We start from the raw sequence: 12,271 nt of genomic DNA on the forward strand, positions 1-12,271 counted from the left end.
GGAGAGAGGCAGTAGAGGGGGGCAGGGGTGGGGGAGGACGAAGAAGACAAAAACAGGAAATAACGAATAGGGAAAAATCAATGAAACCAAGAGGTGTTTTCTGAAAAGACAAATAAAACTGATAAACCTGTAGCTAGATTGATGAAGACAAGAGGGTAGACATAAATTTCCAACATCAGGCATGAAAGATGGTTCATCACAGTGGATCACATGGACATAAAAAGGATGGTAAGGAAATACTGTGAACAATTTATGCTAATAATTTGACACCTTGGATGAAATGGACAAATCCCATAAAAGATGAAATTACCAAAGTTTATGCAATATTGCTCAATACTGGTAACTTAAATAGCCCTTTAACTATTGAATGTATTGAATTTGTTAAAGCAGATGTACAATGTATGTCTGATAGGCCACAAGGCAGGCTGTTCTAGTTAGCGTAGAGTTCAAGCCAAATCAGGTATAAGCCAGAAGGACTTCCCCACACCTCAATATGTGAAAATTTCTTCATCACTCAGGAGCAAAGATGCCACCCTTGACCACACATTACCAAGTTGAATCAATACACAAAAAGGATAATAAACAATGACCAAGTTGAGTGTTCCCAGAAAAGCACGGGTGGCTTAACATTTGAAAAATCAATCAGTATTATTCACTCTCATTAACACCCGAAAACGACATGATCACTTCAACAGATACAGAAAAAAGCATTTGATAAAATTCCACACCCAAGTGCGATAAGAACTCTCAGAAAAATAGGAACAGAGGGAACTTCCTCAACTTGATAAAGCATATCTGCCAAAGCTACACCTAACAGCACAGAGTTGTGAGATGCTCTGCCTTCCCCGCTCCTCCGATGGACGGAGGGAGGCCCACCTAGGCGAAGCCCCGCCCATCTGCGCGAAGCCCTGCCCACCAGCGCACGCCTTGAGCTCCAGGCATGACGTCACTCCCACGCCGCGCACTAACGGTCAGCAACCGCCGACCACCCGCAGCTAACAGGCTTGGCGCGTGCAACACCCCCATTGGCCGAGCTTGACCAGGCGTGGGCGCAGGCGCGGGCGCCACAACCCTATTGGCCAAGCTCGAGGGCGCGCAGGCGCAGGCTCGGGCGCAGCAACCCCATTGGCTGAGGGCAGCGGGAGCGGCGGGCCGCGTGCGGGCGCCTAGGGCGGCGGAGACGAACGGCCGGGCCATGCTGCACCTCGCGGGCAAGCTGGTGGCCTTCTTCTGGAGGAGGGCGGAAGAACCCGAGGAGGAGGCCGGGCCGCCGGGGCCCAAGCTCGCAGAAGGTGCCTCGCGGGAAGGGCTGGTACGCGCGGCCCCCTGAGGCCGCCCAGCCAGACGGTGGACCGGGACTGTGGACGGGCGCGGGGGTGGGGGTGGGGCGGCTGGTGACGTAGTGAGAGCCGCTGAGGCCCTCAAAGCCTGCTTCCTGCGCCTGGTGGGGCGGGAGTGGGGGAGGAGCGTGGTCCGAGCCGGGTCCCAGGGCGTTAGTGTGACGAGATCGGGATTTGAGAGCTTTTGCTTGTTTTCTAACTCGAAGCTGAGGCGTGTCTGTCCCGTGATGATCTCTTCTTTGCAGTGTAACTTAAATAGGTCTTCTCAGTACGTAATAGCATTTTACGGCTTTTGGGGTCTGTGCCTCCTTGTTTCCGCTTTGTGTTTTCATGCGCCGGGAGCGCCTTGACACGTCGTCCCGGCACGGCTTCCCGTTCTCTCTGTGTCAGTGTCCCTTGCGGTTGTGTGCTTCGACAGCTCTGAAGAGTGTAACCTGGCTGTCTTAAACTGTCATTTTAGAGTCTCGTGGCATCCTCCTCCTGTTTACTTGAAATTGTTTTCGAACCCATCTTCCTGAAGTACAAGCTGTACGTACTTCTGTTTCTGCCACAGCGTCCCTCCCTGCACCCCGAATTACACGGTTGCTTTTCCCCAAGGCTTTTCGCATTTCCTCCCAATTCCTCTTTGCATCTGAGACTTGAACGCCGGGTAGTGATTCTCTAGTTGCCTTCTCTAACCTCTGAAAAGACGAAATTCTCCGCAAGAGAAGCCAGAACGTCAGCCGTGGAGTTACTTGTTGGGGCAGCACACTGAAAGCCATCTCTGCCCAGAGTTGTTAGTGCCCCTTTGCCGCCTGGAGTAAGTCGCTTCGTCCGTCCGCGCGGATCTTGTCTGTTAAATGTGGCCCTTGAACAGCAGTCGGAGTTCCAGCCAGGCTTCCGCGGGCTTCCGTGGCTGGGCCGTGCCCTGGGCACTTGGGTGTCTTCTGTGTCTGACAAGGAGCAGACGAGGTGCTGTGCGGACTCGGAGCACGGGTTCTGGCCGGGGTCTCTTGAGTGGATGAGGGCAGGCCCTGTTCTACGCCAGACTTGCCCCCCAGGCCCAGAACGTCTTCCAGCGCCTGCTTTGGTGAAATAACACAGAATCGCCTGACCGTGCTGCTGGTGGTATTGATAACAGCGGTGAAGAGGATGCGCAGTAGCCACTCCCCGATGCTGCTATAATGCTAACAGCAGTTTACGGTGCCCCCAGCCTGTGCCAGCCACTCAGAGGTCTACGCGTTGCACGCGTCTGTCACGTAATAACCCTCACACAGCTCTCTCGGACAGAGACCACGACTGTCCCCGTTTTACAAGTGAGGACAGGCACGGGGTGGTTAAAGCCCTAGCCCAGGGTCCACAGATGGCTGGGGAAGAGCTGGCCGCCAGATGCAGATGGGCTCTCCCCATCGAGCCCACGGCCTGTGCCCCTGCGAGGAACCTGGGTAGTCTGCCTCCAAAACCCTGCTTTCTGCGCACCCCAGTCCCCAGGGAGGTTCTCAGCCCACAGGGCTCCTGGCCCCACGGACGCTCTGGGGGGCTTAACTGTAGTGTGCACTTGATTTGTGGTCAATATAACCTCTCTGTTTTCCCGTCTTAGGTGACACCAAGTTGAAAACTGTCCAGGGTGTCGTGACAAGGTACTGCGGCGATTATGGCATGATTGATGATTTGATCTACTTCTCCAATGAGGCTTTGACTAGCAAAGTGCTTCTAAATGTTGGACAGGAAGTTATTGCGGTCGTGGAAGAAAATAAGGTGTCGAATGGACTGAAAGCAATCCGGGTAAGGCCTGAGTTCATGAGGAAGCCTCTCTACACCTTGGGCTTCACGCCGCTGTCCTCCTGTTCACTTACCTGTCAGAGACAACCTGTAGCTGTATGCCATGGAGAGAAACACTGTTACCACTTCTGTATCCACTCTTCTAGTCTTTTAAAAAAGTATTGTTAAAAATAACTATTTGGATCCTTTGTTATCCAGTTAGCCAAGATAATTAATGAACTCTACTATTCAGCAAGTGTTTCTTTTAAAAAAAATTGCGTTTTTGTACTCTGATTTCCTGGAAGTATAATTGTTAGAGAGTATGTGCACATTTAACGTGTTAATGGTTATCATCAAATTATCCTTCAGTAACGCTGCACTAATCATACTCAGGGGCAGGATGAGACACTTGTTACCCACGTTGGCAAAAGGATGTGGACGTTATTGATCTTGGAAATCTGCACCAATCACTTTGAAAAGGGATCTTATAATTTTAATTTGCACTTAAGCCTTAAAGTAGATTAAATTTTCACATTTTTTCTATGAGTTATTTTAGTGTCCTTTTATCATTTTTTTGTTGGGTTCAACTTTTTAAAATTAAACTTTCTACATTTTGGAAATTAGACTTTTTTAAGCAATATTATTATATGAAAATGTTGCAAATGTTTCCCCCCAAGATCATCTTTTGACTTTGTTTTATAAAGTCTCATTTTATGTAGTTAATGTGTCTGTCTTTTCCATGTGGCTCTCGGGCTCTGTACGAATCCTTAGAGAGGCTTTTCCCACTTTTCATTCGACATGCACTCAGGTTTTCCTGTGAAAATTTATGGACATTTAAATGTTTAATTTACCTGGAACTTACTGGATGTACAGACTGAAAGAAGGAGCCAGACGTTTCTTCCCCGGTAGCGCACCAGTCATCTGCTGAGTGGTCCCCTGTTTCCTACTGAGTGGGAAGGTCCCTTTGTCACACACCAGAATCCCATCTGCCTGGGACCCCGTCTGGACCCTGTCGGTTCTGATGCCTGCACGTGGCCCACGTGGCACGGTTGTGTCCTCAGGTGGCAGACTGTTTTCTCTCTTCCTCCTCTTTGTGGATGGACTTCTCTGGGCTCTCCCTCGATGTGGATAAACGTTAGAGTAATCCTGCCATTTCTCCTCCTGGGCTCAGACTCACCCAGACCAGCACTGAGTGTGTGGATCCATTTAGGTCAAGAGACGTGTGGATCGCAGCAGGTCTTCTCCAGCTACCGATTATGTCTGTCCACTTATTTAAGCCTTCCTTTGTGTTCTTTTGTTCACTTCAGTTCTGCAGATTCCTTGTGAAGTTTATTTTTGAGAATTGTAATGTTTTTGTTCCATTATCAATATAATTTTTCTTTGTATTTTCAAATTAATCTTTTTCTTTCCCTCTAGGAAATCTGTTGATTTTTTTTTGTTACGTAATTTGGTATCTTGCAAATTTACTGAGCTCCACTACTTTTTAAAATGGTCAAGACATACTTTGTTACCATTACATTTTAGTAAATGCCACCTACCAGCCATGTGTGGCTATTTAAATTTAAATTTATTAAAATTAAATAAAATTTAGAATTAATTCCTCAGTTTCACGAGCCACATTTCAAGCACTGAACGTAGCTGGCACCAAATTGGACGGCGCGAATGTAGAACGTCTGTGTGGTGGCTGGAGGGCCTGCAGGGCCGCTGTGGCCGGGAACGTGCCGCCAGCGAGGAACAGGCGCTTCCTCCTTGCTCTCCACCTGCACTTGGACTCCGCAGGCCAAGTACTTGCCTTGTTTGTTTTTAGCTCTTCTGGAAGATGCTTGAATCACTTGATTTAGCAACATTTAACAGTTTTAACTGACTTCCTTTGTGAAAGTTTTGGAATTGGCTCATTTGCTCTACCCTCTGGATTTGTTTGCTCATTTTTTATTCAGGTTTTTTTATTGTGGTAAAATATGCATAACATAAAATTAATTTTAATTTAAATTTTTAATGCCATTCAGTGGCACTAAGTACGTTCATGTTGTTGTGCGCTTATACCCACTGTCTGTTTTCATAACTTTTCATCATCCCAAATATAAACTCTATACCCATTAAACAATAATCCACTATTCTAGTTTCTGTCTCTATAAATGTGACTATCCTGGGTACCTCATGTAAGTGGAATCGTATGATATTAGTCCTTTCGTGTCTGCCGTATTAGACTTAGCATAATATTTTCAAGGCATATCCGTGTAACATGTATCAGAACTTCATTCCTTACTAATGGCTAAATGATATTCCATTGTATGCATAGATTACATTTTGTTTCTCCACTCACCTGTTCATGGGCACTTGCGTTGTTTCTACTTTCTGGCTGTTGTGGGTAATGCTGCTGTGAAAAGTACCTTTCTGAGTCCCAGTTTTCAATTCTTTTGGGTCTATACCTTGGAGTAGAATTGCATGCTCATGGGGTAATCCTATATTTAACTTTTTGAGGGTACGCCAAAGTTTCCCCAGTGGCTGCACCATTATACATTCCCACCAGCAGCACAGGGGTTCCAGTTTCTCCACATCTCCACCAACTTGAATTATTTTCCCATTTTTTGATAGTAGCCACTCTAGTGGATGTGAAGGGGTGTTTTATTGTGGTTTTGATTTATATTTCCCTAATAATTAGTGATGTTGAGCATCTTTTCATGTGCTTATTGGTCATTTATATATCTTCTTTAGAGAAATGTCTTTTCAGTTCTTTTGCTTATATTTTAATCAGGTTGTTTATTTTCTTGTTAAGTTGTAGAAGTTTTTTTATATATTCTGGATATTAATCCCTTATCAGATATGTGGTTTACAGATATTTCCTCCCATTCTGTGAATTTTTTAACTTTTTCTTAATATCAGTAATATCCTTTGATGCACCAAAGTTTTAAATTTTGATGGAGTACAATTTATCCTTTTTTAATAGCCTATGCCTTTGATGTCGCACTTAAAAAAATCATTAACTAATCCAAGATCATGAAGATTTTCTCCTGTGATTTCTTCTAAGGGTTTTATAGTTTTAGTTCTTAAATTTAAGTCTGACCCATTTTTGAATTAATTTTTGAATATGGTATTGGATGAGGGTTTGACTTCATTCTTTTGCACGCTGAGAGCCAGTTCTCCCACCACCGTTTTTTGAGAAGACCTTTTCCCTCTTGAAGGGTCCTGGCACCTTTGTTGGCACCTTTGACCAGATATGTGAGGGTTTATTTCTGGGCTCTTTATTTCATTGGTATTTTGTCTGTCTTTACACTCTTTTAATTACTGTAGCTTTGTAGTAAGTTTTTTTGGGGTTTTTGGTTTGGTTTTTTACTTTTTTTTTTTTTTTGGCTGCATTCAGTCTTTGTTGCTGCGCGTGGGCTTTTCTCTGGTTGCGGCGAGCGGGGGCTACTCTTTGTTGCGGTGCATGCGCTTCTCATTGTGGTGGCTTCTCGCTGTGGAGCACGGGCTCTAGGTGTGTGGGCTTCGGTAGTTGTGGCACGTGGGCTCAGTAGTTGTGGCTCGCAGGCTCTAGAGCGCTGGCTCAGTCGCTGTGGCGCATGGGCTGAGTTGCTCTGCGGCATATGGGATCTTCCGGACCAGGGCTTGAACCCATGTCCCCTGCATTGGCAGGTGGATTCTTAACCACTGCACCACCAGGGAAGCCCTTGTAGTAAGTTTTGAAATCAAAAAGTGTGAGTCCTCCAACTTTGCTCTTCCTTTTCAAGATTGTTTTGGCTATTCAGCATTACTCGAGATTCCATATGCATTCTGGGATGGGTTTTTCTATTTCTGCAAAAAACATCATTGGGATTTTGATAGAGATTGCATTGAATCCATAGATCGCTTTGGGTAGTATTGATGTCTTAATGTTAATCCGTGAACGTGAGATGTGTTTCCATTTATTTGTGTCTTCTCTGACTGCTTGCAGCCACATTTTATAGTTTTCAGTGTACAGGTCTTCCACCTCCTTGGTTAAATTTATTCCTAAGTGTTTTATTCTTTTTGATGCTATCGTAAATGGAATTGTTTTCTCAGTTGCCTTTTTTAAATTGTTCATTGCAAGTGTATAGAAATACGACTGATTTTTGTATATTGATTTCATACGCTGGAACTTTGCTGAATTCATTTATTAGCTCTAAGAGGTGTTTTGTAGATTTTTTAGCGTTTTCTGTGTGTAAGATCATGTCATCTATAAGTAGATAATTTACTTCTTCCTTTCCAATTTGGTTATTAAAATTGCTTCTTCTTGCCTAATTGCTCTGGCTGGGACTTCCAGTATTATGTTGAACAGAAGTGGTGAAAACAGGCATCCTTGCCTTGTTCCTTATCCTCGGGGGAAAGCTTTCAGTCTCTCACCACCGAGTGTCACGTGAGCTGTGGGTTTCTCACACGTGGCCTTTATCCTGTTGAGGAAGTTCCAGTCTCTTCCTGTTGGATTGAGTTCTTATCGTGTGAAGGTGTTGAGTTATGTCAGATGCTTTTTCTGTATCAGCTGAGATGACCGCATATTTTTTCCTGTGTCCTGCCAGTGTGCTGGATGGCACTGACGGACTTCCATTTGTGGAGCCACGTCTGCATTCTGGGGTAACCCCCCATCGTGGTGTGCAACGCGTTTCTTATGCAGCTGCATTCAGTTTGCCAGTATTTCATTGAAGATTTTTGCCTCTGTTCATGAGGGGGTCTTGGCCAGAGGTTTGCTTTCCTTGGAGTCCTCAGTATGTCTTAAGTAGCAGTTTGCCTGTCTTGCAGGTGGAAGCCGTCTCAGATAAATGGGAAGACAACAGCAAGAGGCACGGCAGAGGGCTGTCCGACTCCAGCCCCCGAGTGCTGGTCGGCTGCGTGACCTCGCTGATGGACGGCGCCGGCTACATCAACCAGACCACGTACTTCTCCCTGGAGAGTGTGTGTGAAGGTACACGGGATGCGTTTCTGCTTCATGTTTAAAATTAGGTTTTGTGGGGTTTTTTTTTTTAATGTTCATAACGAGATTTGAGATGGACCAGGGACCGGTTTTCATCTGCCAGGTCCTCAGAGTGTTGCCCTTAAAGCCTCTGCCCAACATCTGGTTCCTCCTATCTGGATCTCATCCCAGGCCTCTGACATCCCACCCCACCCCACCCCACCCTGAGGCTGGAGCTCTTTACCCCAGATGCCCCCCTGCTCTGCCCCCAGGCCTGCCCTGTGTGGACCAGCCAGCCTTGCCCTTTCCCTTCTGGTCTGTCTGTTTGAGCAGTGGCTTTGCTGTGGGTGCTCTGTAGCTGGGCTGCCTTTGTGCCTCTGGCAGTCTGCCTAGAACACCCACCGACCTGGAAGCTGCTGCTTCAGGAGCTTTGCCTCCAGTGGCTTTGTGCCGCTGCACGTGGTGCAGCACGGCCCCGCTGCTGAGTAGCAGTGTCCGCAGATGGTTGGGCTGCTGTGTGCTCGTCACCAGCTTTCTTGAGAAACAAACTCCATATTTCATTACGCACTGTTGTTTTTTGAGCTTAACTGCTGCAAAAATGTTTATTACAAAACAACCAAAAGGTTATCACCGGTTGTGGCTACACCGCGTGCCACGCCCTACCTGTCCAGACCACTCTCTCCCCGCTTCGCATCAGGACGGCTTGGCTGCCACCTCACGTCACTGCCCCTGCCGTTTCCCCGCTTTCCCGGCCACCCTACCAGCTCCCTGGCACAGCGAGGGGCTCCCTCTCCTGGGCTGGGATACCCGTAGCCGCCCAGGCCTCAGGTCTGAGCACATCTCCCTGTGTCACCGTGCACCCTGGGTGTCCCTGATGGGGAGGGTACTCACAGTGTCTGCAAGGAGCTGGCAGAGGAGTGCCACACGTACCCATACCTCCTGGAGCCAGGGCTGTGGGTAGAGGGCTGCCATTCTGCCCACTTGGTTGCAGTTGTTGATGACACTTTGTTACGTTTTTCTTTGTTTGAACTTTGGGGAGTATCTGAAATCAAATGGGGTCCTGACACTGTGCAGACCAGGTCCCCTGCTCTTGCCTTGTAGGCAGGAAGACAGGTTGGCCTGTAACAGCCTCTGCTCCGTTGGCGTGGGTAAACCTGGAAGAGAACCCAGGTGGATACGCTGGTTCCTAACAGGAACAGTGAGCACCTTTCTCAACCAGTCATGTGTGTCTCAGAACAGAAACATAACTGCAGAGTGAATTGTACACTTTGATGTTGCATTACCAAGTAACATGCCCGGTTTCCCTGCCTTGGAGGTTTCAAGCCTTGTAAGGGGGACTGGGTGGAGGCCGAGTACTGGATCCGGCCGGGCACGTGGAGCAGTGAGGCCATCTCGGTGAAGCCACTGAGGTACAAGCGTGTGGACCGGGTAGGTGCTGAGCCTCGAGCGGCCCGGGGTCCTGGGTGCAATGGGAGGTCAGGATAAATGAGGGTCCGTCTCGGACAGAGAAGACCCTGATGTCTTACCGAGGTCACCGGCGGCCGGCCTGCACACTCACATAGTTAAATTCTAGGTCACGAAGGGACGAGGAGTGTTAAAGCGTCTGATGGTGGGAATGCATGGAGTGGGGTGTGGGCTCTGCCCTCGCTCGTAGCAACGGCTGTGGTCTGGGGAGTGGGGACTGGAACAGAGGAGGGAATTGAGGTTGCGGGTGGAGGTGTGCGCTGGGCCCCGCTCCCTGCCTGGCCGGTCCCGCTGGGGGCATTGCTCCTCCTCCGAGACCAGGCCTGAGCCTCACTGGCTGCGGCAGCCCCGTGCACACTGCCAGCGTCTGGTGCTGTGCTTGCAGGTCTGCGTGTCCAGCCTCTGTGGGAGGAACGGGGTGATCAACGACTACATCTTTTTCACTCTGGACTCCCTGAAGCTCCCGGAAGGCTACGTGCCACAGAGGCACGACGTGGTCAGCGCGGTGGTGGTGGAGAGCAGCCAGTCGTGCTACACGTGGAGGGCCCTGTGCGTGACCCCAGTGCAGAGGCGGTGAGGAGGCGGCGGCTCGGGGGGCGGGGGCCTGGGGTGCATCTGAGAGCCAGTTGAACAAGGCAGGTAGCAGACCGTCCAGGCCCTGAGCTGGCGGGGCTGGAGGGAGAGCCCTCGTGGGGGCTGGGGGTCCTCACAGCTGCCTGAAGGCTGAGTGAGAGGCCGCCTCTTGATAGCTCATGGTGACGATCTCCATATTTTCGTGGGCTTTGCGTGTTGTGTTCTTTCACACGTTGGCATTTTGTAGAACACGCTGGACGTGGTCAGTTCTTTGTTTTATTTTGGCTATGCCAGTTGTGTCACGCATGCAGTACCTAGTTCCCCAACCAGGGATCGAACCCGGACCCTCTGCATTGGGAACGTGGAGTCTTACTCGCTGGACCACCAGGGAAGTCCTGGTCGGTTCTTAAAATTACTGAATTTCCTGTATCTGGTTCTTCCTTCTGTGCGCCCGTGACTTCCTGCCTCCAACACGCGTGTTTATGCAGCACAGCAGGCCTTCCCGAGTTCCCGCCCCGTCTCTGCTGCTCTCTCTCCGTAGTGCTCGTCTCAGGGAGCTCGTTACATGGTTTCTGAAGTCCTTCTGTTTATTGTCTGATCTCCTCAGCGGAGCAGATTGCTTGCAGGGGGGAGTGTCTCATGAGCCACAGGACGGGCAGGCAGGGGAGCCCCATCTCAGGAGGACTGAGCTGCCTGGCGCAGCTGGGAGGGATGTGCTGGGACCGGGGTGTGGGCAGAAGGGGAACATGGTGAGGTGGGCCCTGCCGTGACCAGGCTGTCTGGTGGACACAGCGTCCTGCCCCACGGGACCTGCTCTCCTTTTGGAGAATGACTCTGCCCGTCCTCATAACAGCGAAGTGCGGGAGATGCATACCCTTGCCCCCTCCACCGGGAAGGCCCAGGAGGCCCGGGAGTTCTGGCTTCAGTCCGTCTGATGGGCCCAGGGGTGTGAGGATGTGAGGCCAAGCAGGTGCTTGTTTGCCAGGCATCTGTGCCGGGATCTTGGAGGCCGAACCGGGGCCTCGGCTCCCTGCTGGCTCTGTGATCCTGCTGGCCGTCGGCCCTGCCCACATTAGGTATTGTCACTCGGAACCTCCTGCCACTTTAAGGGAGCTCCGTGTTGTTGGGACGCGGGCTTCCTGATCGTTGTCTTCACAGCACAGTTAACTGGGCTCCTGACGGCCGTGGGCAGGGGCGGATCATGGGAGGGCAGCCAGGACTGGTGCAAACTGGCCATCCGAGAGAAGCAGCTGCCGTCTCGCCCGCAGGCCAGCGTGTTCGTCGGAAGGGAGTCTGGGTCCCTGTTGCCCTGTCTGTCTGATTCTTCGCAGCACTTACCTTAACCTGCTCTGTGACTCACCGTGTTTCCAGAGGACCCGCGTCTGCCGAATGGAGTGGGTGGGGGCAGGAGCGGGGGGCTCCCTGGCAGTGGGCGGTGAGCTTCGGGTGAGCCTCCCCTGGTGGCCTGGCTGCAGTGGACTCTGGCCCCTCCAGTGAGGGGAGCTGGTCGCCGTAAGGGTGACCAGTCGGGCACTTACCCCGAGCTCCATGCGTCTGCCTCGAGCAGCCGTCTTCACGGGGCCAGGGAAGTCGTCACACTTTCATTTTCAGACACTGGCTGTGAGCCAACCCCAGCTCTTGTGCAGCCCCTCATCATCCCCCCGTCAGTGCGGGGCTGGGGTGAGCGGTGGAGGGGTCGCTGGCCTGGTAAGCAGTCAGGCCCCACGTCCTGTCCACCCAGCAGATGCCCCGTATGCTGTGGTCCCTGTGCTGCATCCTGACCGTGGTTTCCTCCCGTCCTGGTCCTGGCTCCACGGCGTTAGCCCCAAGTGGAGGATGCTGCCCTGCACTCAGACGCACCGTCCGGCTGCCCGCTCAAGGGTCTGAAGGACAGCGAAGTGTCGTGTGCAAAGCAGGGACCTGCACTCCTCCGGGCCAGGCCTGTAGCGGCGTCCAGCATCCCCCCTCCAGGCTCCGGGTGGGTTCCGCCCAGAACCCGCAGGTGGCTCCTGACTCCTGTCTTGGTGCGTCTCTGCCTGCCCATAAGCCGCTACGGCTGGCCGTCTGCCAGGACAGATGACCGCTCCCACGGCTGCCCCAGGCGGGGGCTGAGGCATGGCTGCCCGATCTCGGGGCGGCCCTGGCCGTGTGGATGAGGAGAGGAAGGTGGGGAGCAGGGGGCGGGCAGGGCCGTGTGGCCAGCAGGGAGTTAAGGGGGGCTGGCTGAGAGAGCGTGGCTGCTGTGGTGGAG

General features: G+C 50.9%; 1 protein-coding gene across 1 annotated transcript in view; it reads left to right on the plus strand.

Annotated features, from left to right (window-relative positions):
• The first annotated feature begins 1,195 nt into the window (after positions 1-1,195).
• MOV10L1 (Mov10 like RNA helicase 1) overlaps positions 1,196-12,271 on the plus strand; it is a 44,571-nt gene continuing 33,495 nt past the window's right edge. The window contains exons 1-5 of the mRNA XM_067698757.1: positions 1,196-1,292; positions 2,920-3,104; positions 7,833-7,995; positions 9,299-9,411; positions 9,833-10,020. Coding sequence (XP_067554858.1) covers positions 1,196-1,292; positions 2,920-3,104; positions 7,833-7,995; positions 9,299-9,411; positions 9,833-10,020 — 746 coding nt within the window. The remainder of the gene's footprint in view (positions 1,293-2,919; positions 3,105-7,832; positions 7,996-9,298; positions 9,412-9,832; positions 10,021-12,271) is intronic.

This window comes from Pseudorca crassidens, chromosome 11, assembly GCF_039906515.1.
Source record: "Pseudorca crassidens isolate mPseCra1 chromosome 11, mPseCra1.hap1, whole genome shotgun sequence".
Lineage (NCBI taxonomy): Eukaryota > Metazoa > Chordata > Mammalia > Artiodactyla > Delphinidae > Pseudorca > Pseudorca crassidens.